The sequence below is a fragment of the Xiphophorus hellerii genome, chromosome 5, assembly GCF_003331165.1.
Source record: "Xiphophorus hellerii strain 12219 chromosome 5, Xiphophorus_hellerii-4.1, whole genome shotgun sequence".
NCBI lineage: Eukaryota > Metazoa > Chordata > Actinopteri > Cyprinodontiformes > Poeciliidae > Xiphophorus > Xiphophorus hellerii.
In genome coordinates this window covers 23,397,783-23,411,484 of record NC_045676.1, presented here as the reverse complement: position 1 = coordinate 23,411,484, position 13,702 = coordinate 23,397,783, and the positions used below count along the sequence as shown (strand labels likewise).

The window sequence follows — 13,702 nt, the reverse complement described above, 5'->3', positions numbered from 1 at the left end:
CACATAAGCTGCACATATTGACACATATTGTGAGAAATCACTTCTACAAATGTTTGGTGAACATGGAATTACCATCTACGGTTTTTTTTTTTAATAACATAACATACAACAGTAATATTCAATATTAAATAAATTACCACAAACTCAATGGCAACAGAAGCGTCCATCTGGGTCATGTTATTCCTCTCCACAGGCTTCATGTCAGGCGTCATCGCAAATATCCTGTAATGAACTGCAGCAAAGATGATAGCAAGCAGAAATAATACACATCCAATTATCTTTTTGATTTGATATGTTCTAGCTAGGACCTACACTTTGGTAAATACCACAAGACTCAAAAATATTTGCCCCCTTATCTCCCTTTGTGTCTGTTTTTTCTATGGTCTTCTTTGAAAGAACCTTTTATACCTTGAAATTCAACTGGATGAGGAAAAAGAGTTGGAAGAGTGATGTGCAAGGTCACACAATCTGTCTCAGAAATCAGTCTGAGCTGCTGAAGTGGAATAAATCAAGACAATCTTCATTTGTAATTTGAACTTCCTGACTGATTTGATGACTGTCACTGATGTTAATGTCGCCTCATTTAAACAACCTAACAGGAAAGGTGTGTTTGAGCAGTGTGGAGCTGTCAGACTCACCTTTGCTGTTGGGTGTGTAGAGCGCTTTGTCCGTCTGGATAAAGATGTAGCCGGCATGCAATGACAAAAGGACGACTTTCTCCAGCTTTACATCTGGGAACTGAGCTTGCAGATACACATAGTGCTTTAAGTTTGGACTGCGAATGAAGTCGTCAGCAGGAATCTGTCAAAGATGTGAAGGAATGCGTATTTAAAAGAAATGTTTGTAATGAGTGAGCAATGTTTAAATCGGACATTTGAAGATGGCTGAAAATGTTTCATTTGCAAATTTTCATGAATTCAATCTGCAAATGTTTGAGGTAAAACCCAGTTTTAACATCACCTCAACTTCCCCAAAGCCTTGAAATCTGTTTGCAGGGTTGAGGTTCACAGAGGCGTGTGCAAGCCTCTTAGATTTGGTTGGCCAGTTCATCACACTGATGCTGACAGAGAAGTTGTTCTCACTGGGGCAATCTTGGCACTCCACAAAGATGTTTTGTGGTCTTCCCAGCCGCAGCAGATTGGGGGCAGACATCACCTTCCTACAGAGCAGAACAGGACAGGAAGAAAAGCTCAACTGAAAGTTTTGTCTGGCCAGACTGGACCCAAATACAGGTCAGTGACATCTTATCGCAGACAAATCATTTACTTTTTCGTTTCACAACATTTGTTTGAGTCTATTAAAGTTTCTGTTTACCCTGCATGTCCAAAACATTTCCCAGATGTTCAATTTGTGATTTATTGATTTTTTTTTTCTCTCCTTGATTTGATTTACATTAAACCTGTCCAGCAGTCGTGGGACTTTAAAACTAAAAGGTTTTAAATATTTTGTTCTAGTCTTTAGTTTTTGTCCAGTATCAGTCCAGTGTATGAATACTACATTCATTGATCTCTTTTCAGTTGTCTTCTTATACACAATGTCAGAACTTGACTCCAAGGCTTCAAATGCTAATTTACTCTTTCAAAATTAAAATTAACATGCACATCCAAAACTTTATTTTTTACTAAATTTATTAATGTGATTTATTACATCTTACAAATAATTTCTCCTCAAAACGTTACATTTGGCTACCAGCCTGGGAATGGATGCATTTTTTCTTTTTCTATTAATTCACTTTCGTTGACTTGGGATTATCTACAACAGCAACTGGATGAAAATGACAAGATTCTCTAACACAGGACTGAAGACAGGCAGGCATGCAGTGGATCTTGATGTTCTAGAAAACTAGAGGACAGAGGAAAATCAGACTTACATTGGAGATGCTGCTGTCCTAGAAATCACAGAAATAAAAGCCACTGAGGTAAAAAACCACCACGGCTGTGTCCTCTTCATTCTGCACCCTGATCCCATATTCACTGCTGGTGCAGCATTGAACTGCAGGTTTCTGCCATGCAGCTGCTTCCCTCTGTGTGGACTTTCATTTCACCTGTCACATGTCTCAATCATGGACTAATCTTTTTTATTTTTTTATTTTTTACCTTAAAATACATTATAATCTAAAAAATAACCTGCTAATCCCTTTTCAAACCAGTATATCCAAGGAGTTTACTCTCTTACCTGGATCTGATCAATATATTTTTACTATAAAGTCAGTTTATGTTTAAGTTACTGGCCAAATGCTTGTTGCTTTTATGGGCATTGTAATGGAGCTTTCTACTTATGTTGATGTATGAAAAAATATGGGTAGATTAAGGCTATAATATTTTATTAAAATAGCACAAAACTATGAATCTAGCAAGTAAATTTAACTGTGGAAACAACTTTGTACTCCTGTAGATATGTTGAACTTGATATACAAATGCTAATAGATTATCATTGTTGATTGTTTTGTCACAGCTTTAGAAACAAGATTCATCGTCAGACTCTCTGTAAGGACAAAACGCTCTCAATCCTCATAGACATACAAAGTTTTAGTAAGAACTTTTCTGCCACAGTTTAAAATCATGACTGTAAACACATTTTATATATATCAGCGATACAGAAATAGGAAGGTTCTGGCTGGAAACTTAGTGTGAGGAAAAAAAAATGGGATTAATGCCAACTAAATTTTTAAGATATAAAAAAAAATGCAATTAAGGGCACGGCAGTGGCGCAGAGGTACAGAGGCCTCAGTCCTCTAGTCAGTCACAGGTTCGAGTCCCAGTCCGTTGACATTCTCCCTCCATGTCTTCTCCCTCTCTCATTACCAACTTTCATGTACATTTTTTGTCTCAAAATTCCTTAAAAACAATAATAATATATATTTGACATTTCTGACATTACATCTGGTCATATTTCTATCACTTTCCACCCTAATTTTTCACATGATTGTGATTCAGACTCATGTGCTGATTTACTTTTAGAAAAGATTCTTTACTCAGTCAACTCCTGGCAAAGAACCTCATCAACAACAAGCCTACTTTAAAGGCACGAATAAAAAAAACAAAACATTCAAAGGTCCAATGTCCACGTGGCAGCTACTTAAAGAGTAACTATACCACACATCCACTTTTTTCACAGATGATAAGCTGTATAAATCAATCATGTTTTTTGTTGTTTTTGTTTTTTCCAATTTGAAATCTGGGCCCGGGGAGGAATCGGTCTCGTCTCTGCTCTGGCTGCAGGCAGTTTGCAGCAGGATGATCACGTGAGTCTAAGTGATTAGGAAGTAGGATGGGCTCACGGTAGCTGATCACTCAATACGAAAAGTTACTGCAGAGCTATTGATGCTCCAATAACAGAAAAAACAGTGCTAAATTTGTGGCATCTCATAGTATTTATGCCTTTTGTGTCATATTTGGTGATAGTTTTAGTTTGGATAATCTTAAAAATAGTTAAATTATGAAATAAGAATCATCTTTTAATTATATATAAACCCGTGTCAGGCTTTTTAATCTCTGATGTGTTCTGAAAAGAAAAAAATCTGAGTATCAGAGAGCCGAGTAGATCTACTCAGAGTATACGCGTTTTACTCAGTTTGTTAATCCTGCTGTCTGAAACAAGGCCCTGGTGACAAACTGCCACACACATCCACCCACTCAACACAAACAGACTTACCTCTCCACACACACACACACACCCACCTGTGCACCCGTTGTACAAATATTTGAAGGTCGTACAACTGAATTTTCTACAGGTTTTACTGTAACATATGACTCCACGGTGAACACCAAAGATGTCATAAGGAAGTTAAGAATACAACAAAGATTGAGGCCTCGTCACTGTGACTGTGTGGCTAATTTGTTGTGTTGTGTGTCCATTCACAAACACGCCTACAGCAGCTGGTTCACACTTTTCAATCACCTTGACAGACGCGGATCTTTTAGTTGGTCATTTATTCCAGCTTTCTTTGTCAAGCAATGTGCATCGGATAGTTCAACGACATTCCAAATCAATCTTTTTCTTTCAAAACATGTGTACAAATGGGTGATGTAAGCCATTTCAATTTCAGATAAAAGCATGTTTCAAAATGCAGCTTTTTATTTTAAAATAATTTACTGACGTAATCATTTATTTATTCAGAAACATTTACTAAGGCGCATTCTGCCTATCAATGGTCAATGTAGTCAGAAATGTCTGTTTGAAGATACAGTAAATCACATTTTTAAGGCACACTCAGCCACTAATTTGATTTACAGCAGTTAATTGTCAAATATATTCAATATATTTAATTTAACACCAGAGAAATTATGCTTTGCAAAGTTATATGACAAATATCTTAAAATACATTTTCATGTTTGGCACAGGAAAGGGTAGCAGAGTGACATGGGAATCATGTTTGACACAAAACCAGAAATTAAGAAGCCTCCTCCTCATGGCATTTTATATGAAATGCAGTAGCTGAAATCAACTTTCTCATAAAGCAAAATATCATGAAATTGTATTGTAGTCATATCCTCACTCACTTTAAAAAAAAAAAAAATCACAGCAGTGTGAAATGATAATTTTTTAAAACTGTATCATTTCATCCTACATCTAGATGTTTGAAGTTGCTGAACCAGTGTGTTTAAACCCGAGCAGGTAGACTGGTGTTTCTCCATCTGGCACTCTTCTGCACTGGGCCAGTACTCAATCCAGGTGTACTCACCAAGCACATACTGAAACCTGAGCAGAGCAAAGCCAAAATTACACTGCCATTATTAGAAGAAAGGTTTATTAAAGTAACTCAGCAAATGCAGTGAGACAGATTTTTAAATGATATTGATTGGTGCAAAAACAGAATTTCAGGATGAATAGATTTAAACACAACGCTGACGTTTACTGAGTAAATGGACTGGAAGTGAAGTAAATCAGAAATTTATGTGTAAATTTGCATGGCCCAGGTTCACAGAGATATGCAAGAGAACAAACTCACTGCTGGTTTTGGTCATCGATGTGAATGTCTCTGGATGAGCCCATGATCAGGTAGGTTTGGCCTACAATCAGATCTAGAGCTTCTCTGCAGTGATGATAGCTGAGGAACTTACGAAGGTTACCTTCTGACTTCTTATCTGTTCCTGCAGGAAACAAAAAAAATATTGTCCAAGATGACGATGGATGTTAAAAGGATAATGATAAAATGAAGAACTTGTTAAAATACAAGATTATTCTCACTCCGATGATTGATTCTCAAAATCTGCATTCTCTTATTTGCCTTACCACTGACACCTGATCATCTCACTTCTTCTTCTTCTTGAAATTTATTGGTGGTTGGCAAAAAACGTTAGGTGAGCATTACCGCCACCAACTGGTAAGGAGTGTGGACCACATGACAAACAAACAAAAAAAACCAACTACAGGTAAAAGCCAGTAAATTAGAATATTTTGAAAAACTTGATTTATTTCAGTAATTGCATTCAAAAGGTGTAACTTGTACATTATATTTATTCATTGCACACAGACTGATGCATTCAAATGTTTATTTCATTTGATTTTGATGATTTGAAGTGGCAACAAATGAAAATCCAAAATTCCGTGTGTCACAAAATTAGAATATTACTTAAGGCTAATACAAAAAAGGGATTTTTTAGAAATGTTGGCCAACTGAAAAGTATGAAAATGAAAAATATGAGCATGTACAATACTCAATACTTGGTTGGAGCTCCTTTTGCCTCAATTACTGCATTAATGCGGCGTGGCATGGAGTCGATGAGTTTCTGGCACTGCTCAGGTGTTATGAGAGCCCAGGTTGCTCTGATAGTGGCCTTCAACTCTTCTGCGTTTTTGGGTCTGGCATTCTGCATCTTCCTTTTCACAATACCCCACAGATTTTCTATGGGGCTAAGGTCAGGGGAGTTGGCTGGCCAATTTAGAACAGAAATACCATGGTCCGTAAACCAGGCATGGGTAGATTTTGCGCTGTGTGCAGGCGCCAAGTCCTGTTGGAACCTGAAATCTCCATCTCCATAGAGCAGGTCAGCAGCAGGAAGCATGAAGTGCTCTAAAACCTGCTGGTAGACGGCTGCGTTGACCCTGGATCTCAGGAAACAGAGTGGACCGACACCAGCAGATGACATGGCACCCCAAACCATCACTGATGGTGGAAACTTTACATTAGACTTCAGGCAACGTGGATCCTGTGCCTCTCCTGTCTTCCTCCAGACTCTGGGACCTCGATTTCCAAAGGAAATGCAAAATTTGCTTTCGTCAGAAAACATGACTTCCTTAGCCCAGGTGAGACGCTTTTCACGCTGTTTCTTGGTCAACAGTGGCTTGACACGAAGTATGCGGCAGTTGAAACCCATGTCTTTCAAGCGTCTCTTGGTGGTGGATCTTGAAGCACTGACTCCAGCAGCTGTCCACTCCTTGTGAATCTCCCCCACATTTTTGAATGGGTTTTTTTTCACAATCTTGACTAGGGCGCGGTGATCCCTATCGCTTGTACACTTTTTCTGACCACAGTTTTTCCTTCCCTTTGCCTCTCTATTAATGTGTTTGGACTCAGAGCTCTGAGAACAGCCAGCCTCTTCAGCAATAACCTTTTGTGTCTTTCCCTCCTTGTGCAATGTGTCGATGGTCGCCTTTTGGACAGCTGTCAAATCTGAAGTCTTCCCCATGTTTGTGTAGGCTTCAGAACTGGACTGAGAGACCATTTAAAGCCCTTTGCAGGTGTTTTGAGTTAATCAGCTGATTAGTTTGTGGCACCAGGTGTCTTCAACATTTAACCCTTACACAATATTCTAATTTTGTGACACACGGAATTTTGGATTTTCATTTGTTGCCACTTCAAATCATCAAAATTAAATGAAATAAACATTTGAATGCATCAGTCTGTGTGCAATGAATAAATATAATGTACAAGTTACACCTTTTGAATGCAATTACTGAAATAAATCAAGTTTTTCAAAATATTCTAATTTACTGGCTTTTACCTGTATATCCTATTACACAACTTACTCTGTTTCAAAAAATCAAATGTAGCCTGATATCCTCTGCTTCACGAGTCCTTTTGCAGTAAACCAACAATATCAAATTTCATTTTCATATTACTAAGGTTCCTAATTAACTTGTTTCTCTGAAATAGATAACTCCTACAACTCAAAATAACTGTCTCATCTTCCCCGCAGTCACATTTCCCTGTCTGATGTTTCCCTATCAAAAATAGTGATCTATTTAGTCCAGTGTGTCCGATTCTAAGTCGTGAAATAATTATTTCTTCTCTCCTGTTTCTTTCTGTTTTTCTCATTTGTCCAATTCTCTTTTGGATTTTATAAAACCACCTTCCTTTCTTTTCTTCTACGCATAACTTTTGCCACCTCTCTTTTGTTTTTTGTTTAATTATACCCTTTTTTTCTGTTGTACTAAAACTAACATTAATATCTATCCTTACCTGATTGGCACTCTCCTTAGCCATCCTGTCTGCCATTTCCCTTAATCCCGTGATGTGCTGGAATCATCATCTCCCTGATCTCCAGCTGCTGCCATATTTGTGAAACCCTCAGCGGTAACACCTTCAGGCTTGCTGTAGCTACTTGAGCGATTTGCCCGGTTACTAACCTGTCTGTCTCCTCCCTTCTGTCCAGTTGCCCTTCCTGTCCCCGATCCTGACCTACTCCTCTGGATTTGGACCTCCTGGCTTTTGACCCTCCATCTGTCTGACCCTGAGATCTGGAACCGCCTGACCTGGATTTGGATCCCCTGGCTCTGACCCTGACCTGTCTGACTGTGAAAAAGCCGACCCCTTAATAAACACCTGTTCTGTATTCACAGGTCAGTCCCTGCGTCCATCAGTGCCTGGATCGTGTCAACAAGTCCGAGATTGTATTTTTTTTAAAAATTGATCGCCATTAATTTTGTTGTCAAAATGGCCTGCAAACTGTTCTTTTTAAATCTTTTAATATTACAGTCCAAAATCCATGGATCTTGTACTTTATTCTGAGTGTTTAGACACTTTCACCATCTCTGGTTTAGCTCTGCTCAGGATGTAGGAATGAGCTAAACTTTGGTAAACTTGTAACAGTTCAAATTGTTACAATTTGAACTGTTACAAATTGTAAGAATTTACAATTTGTAAAGATTTCAAATTGATTTCTGTACATATGCAAAAGTTTAGATGATTTTCTGTTTTTTTTTTTTTTGCAGCTATTTTTTGAGTTAAGATGAAAACGCATCTGGCTTACTGAATGTTATGTTTCCTAGAGTTGTCAAGAAAAAGGGGTCCTTGTTGTTCCAAATGTAAACCGCAGGAAAACACTGAATAGTCATGGACTACTTATTCAAAAAGACACTTTAATCAACAAAGAAAGGAAAGTATAAATTACAAGTGTTATTGCTGTGCTTATGAAAGGACTTTGAGTGGCCAACAATGTGAAGAAGAAACTACGTACAATACACGTTTAATGACATTCTAAATATAATAAAAATGGCCACACAAAGATCAGCTTCATTCACCTACCTTGCTTGATTACTTCCACTATTCGTACAGTAAAAATGTCAGTGGACCAAGAATCAGCAAAGCCTTCCACTCTTGCTTTATACACTGGGGAAAAATTGGGAAAACTGTTAACTTATCTTGTTTTCTCGCTCTCTCTTATCTCACTCAAACATTCACCCCCTCTTACCAAAGTCTATTTTGTGGGTTGATGAAACTTCACAAGCCTTTGCAGTACGCTCATGATTGTTGATTTTCTCCTTTCTCTGCATGCTGCAGTTCTCTGTGTAGGAAGAGAACCTAAAATGATCACACATCTTGAATAATAAAAACCCTTCAGTATTGCATAGGTATTTGAGTATCTGTTATTCTTGATGCTTTCTTTTCATTACGCACTGTATGTTTGACACTTTTGAAAAAGCTTTAGCTAGTCTGAAATGATTAAGATCTTCCTATTTAAAAGCCAGAGGGCTTTCGTGGTTTAAACTAATAGTTCTTTAAAGTGTGTGGCGCAGAAACCTTCCTTGTTTAGCTTTACATTATGAAAGTAACCAGATATGTATTTACACTGTTTGAAGAGACAGAGGCCAAGTTCAAGGCATCAGATAAGGTTATGATACGAAGTCAAGCTTCATTTAAGTTGTATTAGTTATATAAAACATTTTCACAACACTTGAAGGTAACAGTTATCCTGGTTTTGTCGTTGCCAGTCACATATGCAATATGTACTGTATATATATATATATCAACTCTTTAATATAATGCATAAAAAAACATATACTTCTATTTTGGGCTAGGAAACTCTATGTTTTATTTTTTTTATTTTTAAGAAGGTGTTGTTTTTTACGGTTTAAAACAAACTCATAAACAATTACCTGCCATGGAAGAAAAGGACATAAATAAGCATCTTCCTTGATTTTTGACACAATGGAAAATATAGTGAATAAAAAGTAGAAAATGGTTATTTTTTTATGGAAGTTCAGTTCCTAATATACTGCACCTTTACTTCGGAGAAAGACAACCAGAAAAAACTAAAAGGATTGCTTTTTCTTTTACACACAAGAGAGACAGTGTAGGAAATTAAAAACTATGTATTTCATCAATATTGATTTTCTTGTTTTTTCCATTTATAAAGTGCAATCTTGTTGAAATTTAGCCCCCATAAAAGATGTTTAAAGAGAAGTTTATCATCAACCCTAACACCCTTCAATTAAATGGAGAATTATATTTAGATTTCTGTGTTTGTGATTTCTGTCTGTCTGTCTGTGTTAATGTTGCTTTTCTGTCTCAAAGTAAAGAAACACAGAAGAATCTTTCAACATGTAGCTTGGTTACCTTCAGCGCAGGTACACACATGACCCTGACAAAGACTCAGCAGCTCTCCACTTTCTCTCCCAGGACGGTAGAATTTTTTACAAGGTTTCCCTAAAAAAACAATTATAAAAAAATATCAAACACACACACATTGAGTTGTCAGCATGTTGAGACAGTAATTAGACTGTCCTGTAGTCTAAATCAGTGGTTCCCAAATCTAATAGTCTAAATCAGTGGTTCCCAAAGATTTTCTGGCTCCCCTATGGTTTACAATAAAATCCCCCCCAAAAAAGAAAAAAAAAAATCAACTGGGCACACACATCGTTCAACCAGACATAAACCTATACACATATTTTGTTTTCAAACTCCGCTGAAGTTTATTTCACACTTCAGGTTGCAACAAAACAAACTACAACCCATCTTTACAGTGAAACACTTTTGTGTAACTGGCTTTTTATTTTTCATTCATCCACACCTCTTCCCACGCCTCCCCTGCAATGGCACTGCGCCCCCCCTAGGGGGCGCGACCCACACTTTGGGAACCACTGAATTAATGACTATTAGACTATAGGACAGTCTATAGATTCCTTGCAAGACTCTCTTGCAAGGAATCTCTTCAGATTCTTTGCAAGACTGACTGTTAATTGAGATCCTTCCTGTCCACAACAACTCTTTGAGAACATTTGGATGGGATGAGTTACATTTAATTTTAATTTGGGATAAAAAAAATATTTCTGAGTTGAATATTCCTCTGGTTCTGTGAGCAAATTAATATCTTTGGAGAGGCCATGTTGAAGTTAAAGTTTACCTGTATGACCGAGATTTATTTCTCTATCAAAAATACCCATATTTCTTAAATTTACGTTTCAGGTTATAAAGAAAAAGGAAAACATGTTACACAATAATGAATAACTTTTTGTCTGAATGACAGAAGCTTCACACTGAACCCGTCTTACCTTCCGTTAAAACTAAAGAAAAATTATTATACAAAAATCATTTCCATAGTGGGTGCCAGAGAAAAAAATGAAATAAATAAATAGAAATTATATAATAAAAAGTTAACATAACAGATGCAGGCTCTATTGTTGGATTAGCAATGGCAAAGAGAAACTTAGCTAATTTATTATGATACTGAAACACCATTGAACTGCTGTTAAAAAAAGGCACACAGACATGAGTGCCTACATATGTTTTTATGTCTCGGGGACTCACTGTCATAGTATTCGTAGAGCGACACAGCGGCTGGCTGCAACACACCCACTTTGATCTCCTGATGGATCCTGAAAGAGATCATCTCCGGCTGGTTGTTAGAAACCTGTGGAGGATTAGACAACAAAGGTAACGCTGTAGAGTTAGATTCATGGTAAGTGCAAGAGGAATTAATAAAATCATGTAGAATTTGCCCTTTTGTCCAACAAGAATCCCATTTTGGGGAATTAAAGTTTTGCTGAAGATTTTTCCTTAATGTGAATGACTAAGTCTCTTTCAGAACTACTTTCAACAGACTCTGCTGCAAACATCTTAAACTCTGTGCAGGCATCTTTATTAAAAGCTCTGTAAACTAGATAACAATGTTAGCAAAAACCTTTGAGCTACATTTGCCAAACTGGAAAGTGTAGGTAATAATAGTTAAATAAGGCAGACAGCTTCACATTTTTGGTTGCATGCTAAAACTTTCCATGTCACAAAACGATAAGGATTGGAGATACAGTACTGCACATTTGAATTGAATAATAATAATATCACTTTTATGCAATGCTGTGATATGTAGATGTTTTATCCAGTTAGATTCACCCATCCCAGTTCCCTTTAGTGGCTATTAGTCTGTATAATTTATATATGTTTTTTGACCACTTGCTGGTACTCATAGATTAAGTATAAAGCATTGTCAACTATCATCCCCTAATGGTCAGACAGAAATTACAGAAGAAAAAAATCCACAAAAGTGACTCTTTCTGTCCTGATGCAGTGCAATTCTGTTAATTATACCCCCTTCTTTCCCAACAACACATGCACAATGCAAAACAAGGGTGAATCGTAGCTGAAACAAATATGTCAGATGTGACAAGACTTGATGCCTTCTGAAAATGTTATTCTCTTCCTCAAGTTTATGCCCAGATAAAATGTGTTTTCTTTGGCATGTCAAGATTCAGGGAACCATAAGAAAGTGTGTGACAGCACCTTGAGTCTTAGCATGGATATTTTTATTCAAGTGAACCCAAATCAGAAATCAAATCAGAAATATTTTCACAGATCTCAGGAAGGTCAACACGCTTTACATGATTACACACAAAAAATCCAGCCAAAAACTTGTTAAAGTTTAACTGGATCCAGCATGAGTTTCTAACAGCAAAGTCACTTCATGATTTGCTTTCAGAAGTATGTGGTAAGTTAGGTGAGATTATAGACAACTAATTAGTGTTCTAGTTTGAGCTTCAACATTTAGTTTATCCACTCTCTTGCACACAATAAAAGACAAAAGTTCAACTTACCCTATCCAGGTAGATGATGAGTGAGCCTTTATCTGACAGAAGTTTGTCAAACTCATACTTCGAAAAAAGGCGTGAGGGTCCTTTTGACATCTACACACAAAGAGACACCAAAGATTACACCACGAAAAGAAAAATGAACTGTAAAATACTGTTCCTATGTTTGTATGCCATAAAGCTCATACTTTGTCCAGGTCTTCTTTATCAAAACTGAACCCAGTTGGCAAACCGATATCCAAAATGGACATTGTTGCACTGCGTTCTCTGCTCTTAAAACTGCATAAATGAAAAAAAAAAAAAAAGATACCACTTTAAACTTTTTTTCTGAAAATTTGAAGGGAGGAAATAATGAAAATCTTCATACTATTTTAAACTCCAGGGTCTAATAACATCTAGGTCTCTGGATATCATCCTGAAATGAACATGATTCTAGAAATTACTCTTGTAAAATATCCATCCAGAGACATTGAAACAAAGTGCTTTTAGGGAAAACAGACAACGAATAAATGCAACTTCAGTGTTTATGACATAAGCATGATTTTAACCCTGGTTAGCAACGGTTTCAGGTTCTACTCACAAAAATTTTAGCGTCAGCTTGTATGTGCTCTGCTCATCATTGTTCGATTCTGAAAGAGTAAATATGGAGTAAATATTTATTTGCTCTCAAAACAAGATAGACTACTCAACAAAACGCCTCTCACCCCAAAACCAGAAAATCAAACGTAAATAATTTACCTGCTGCAAGCTCCACAGTCAGGTTGAACTTTGTGCAGTCATTTGCCTCTTCTTTAGGGATTGCGTAATAGAATGATACCATCTATAGGACAAATTATTTTAAAAATAAGTTTAGGTAAATGATAAATAAACATTTGATAAATATTGTCATGAGGTAATGTCTGTTTTCTTGACATAGTGTTATATTGTTACATACTGTAGATATGTAATGTATCTGTTGGGTAAATTGTATTGTTTTTAATAATTATCAAATATTCGTTGTATCATGTAGCCTTGTAGTTACATTTAGATAATTTTACTTATATGTTTTTTCTCTTTTACTCCTAATTTAAGTATAGGTAATGTTTCTGTGTGCTAAATAACTTTGATTCCTTCCTAAGGCCTCCCTGGGAAATAGAGGTGACAGCTACTCTCAGCAGTTGTTGCCCTGCAGGACTTCCTACGAGACAGAGGTGCTAGTTGCTCCCAGCTGAGTTTATCAGTCCTGCAATAAACTCTGCTTTGTTCTTCTTTGTGCTACAAAGCCGTTGCTTTGAAGCTATACAACGTGTCCTATTCGACGCCGTGCCTGGAGCAGAAGAATCTAGAGTGTAGATAACATGTGTCTAGATAGTGAATGTCATTAGCGCTGCAACTATGTGATGAATTGTTTTCCCCCTCCCTTTGAGAAGTTGCAGCGCCCGGTGTAAGAGGGTTTCTAAAAGCAATAAAAAGCGAA

General features: G+C 37.0%; 2 protein-coding genes and 2 long non-coding RNA genes across 9 annotated transcripts in view; 2 read left to right on the top strand and 2 right to left on the bottom strand.

Annotated features, from left to right (window-relative positions):
• Positions 1 to 1,984, bottom strand: part of LOC116719574 (complement C3-like) — a 25,210-nt gene extending 23,226 nt beyond the window's left edge. For all 3 annotated transcript variants that reach the window (XM_032562120.1, XM_032562121.1, XM_032562124.1), the window contains exons 1-4: positions 1,871 to 1,984; positions 961 to 1,159; positions 639 to 801; positions 138 to 232 (exon numbers count right to left, since the gene is read on the bottom strand). In XM_032562120.1, the coding sequence (XP_032418011.1) occupies positions 138 to 232; positions 639 to 801; positions 961 to 1,159; positions 1,871 to 1,968 (555 nt within the window). In that variant the 5' untranslated portion in view covers positions 1,969 to 1,984. The remainder of the gene's footprint in view (positions 1 to 137; positions 233 to 638; positions 802 to 960; positions 1,160 to 1,870) is intronic.
• The window catches only part of LOC116719587 (uncharacterized), a 21,576-nt gene extending 7,874 nt beyond the window's left edge, over positions 1 to 13,702 (top strand). Inside the window, exon 5 of the long non-coding RNA XR_004339219.1 lies at positions 13,562 to 13,702. This is a non-coding gene — a long non-coding RNA (uncharacterized LOC116719587). The remainder of the gene's footprint in view (positions 1 to 13,561) is intronic.
• LOC116719589 (uncharacterized) lies at positions 1,144 to 7,978 on the top strand. Of its 3 annotated transcripts, none has more exons than XR_004339224.1 (3): positions 1,144 to 1,232; positions 1,797 to 1,918; positions 7,599 to 7,978. It is a non-coding gene; the product is annotated as an uncharacterized LOC116719589 (long non-coding RNA). The 3 variants fall into 3 exon arrangements; XR_004339222.1 differs by having other exon boundaries at positions 1,797 to 3,244; XR_004339223.1 differs by lacking the exon at positions 7,599 to 7,978 and adding an exon at positions 4,920 to 5,001 and having other exon boundaries at positions 1,797 to 3,244.
• Positions 3,916 to 13,702, bottom strand: part of LOC116719576 (complement C3-like) — a 29,198-nt gene continuing 19,411 nt past the window's right edge. For both annotated transcript variants that reach the window (XM_032562125.1, XM_032562126.1), the window contains exons 34-43: positions 12,985 to 13,066; positions 12,827 to 12,875; positions 12,435 to 12,525; positions 12,253 to 12,342; positions 10,973 to 11,075; positions 9,782 to 9,871; positions 8,637 to 8,729; positions 8,471 to 8,554; positions 4,952 to 5,093; positions 3,916 to 4,701 (exon numbers count right to left, since the gene is read on the bottom strand). In XM_032562125.1, the coding sequence (XP_032418016.1) occupies positions 4,557 to 4,701; positions 4,952 to 5,093; positions 8,471 to 8,554; positions 8,637 to 8,729; positions 9,782 to 9,871; positions 10,973 to 11,075; positions 12,253 to 12,342; positions 12,435 to 12,525; positions 12,827 to 12,875; positions 12,985 to 13,066 (969 nt within the window). In that variant the 3' untranslated portion in view covers positions 3,916 to 4,556. The remainder of the gene's footprint in view (positions 4,702 to 4,951; positions 5,094 to 8,470; positions 8,555 to 8,636; positions 8,730 to 9,781; positions 9,872 to 10,972; positions 11,076 to 12,252; positions 12,343 to 12,434; positions 12,526 to 12,826; positions 12,876 to 12,984; positions 13,067 to 13,702) is intronic.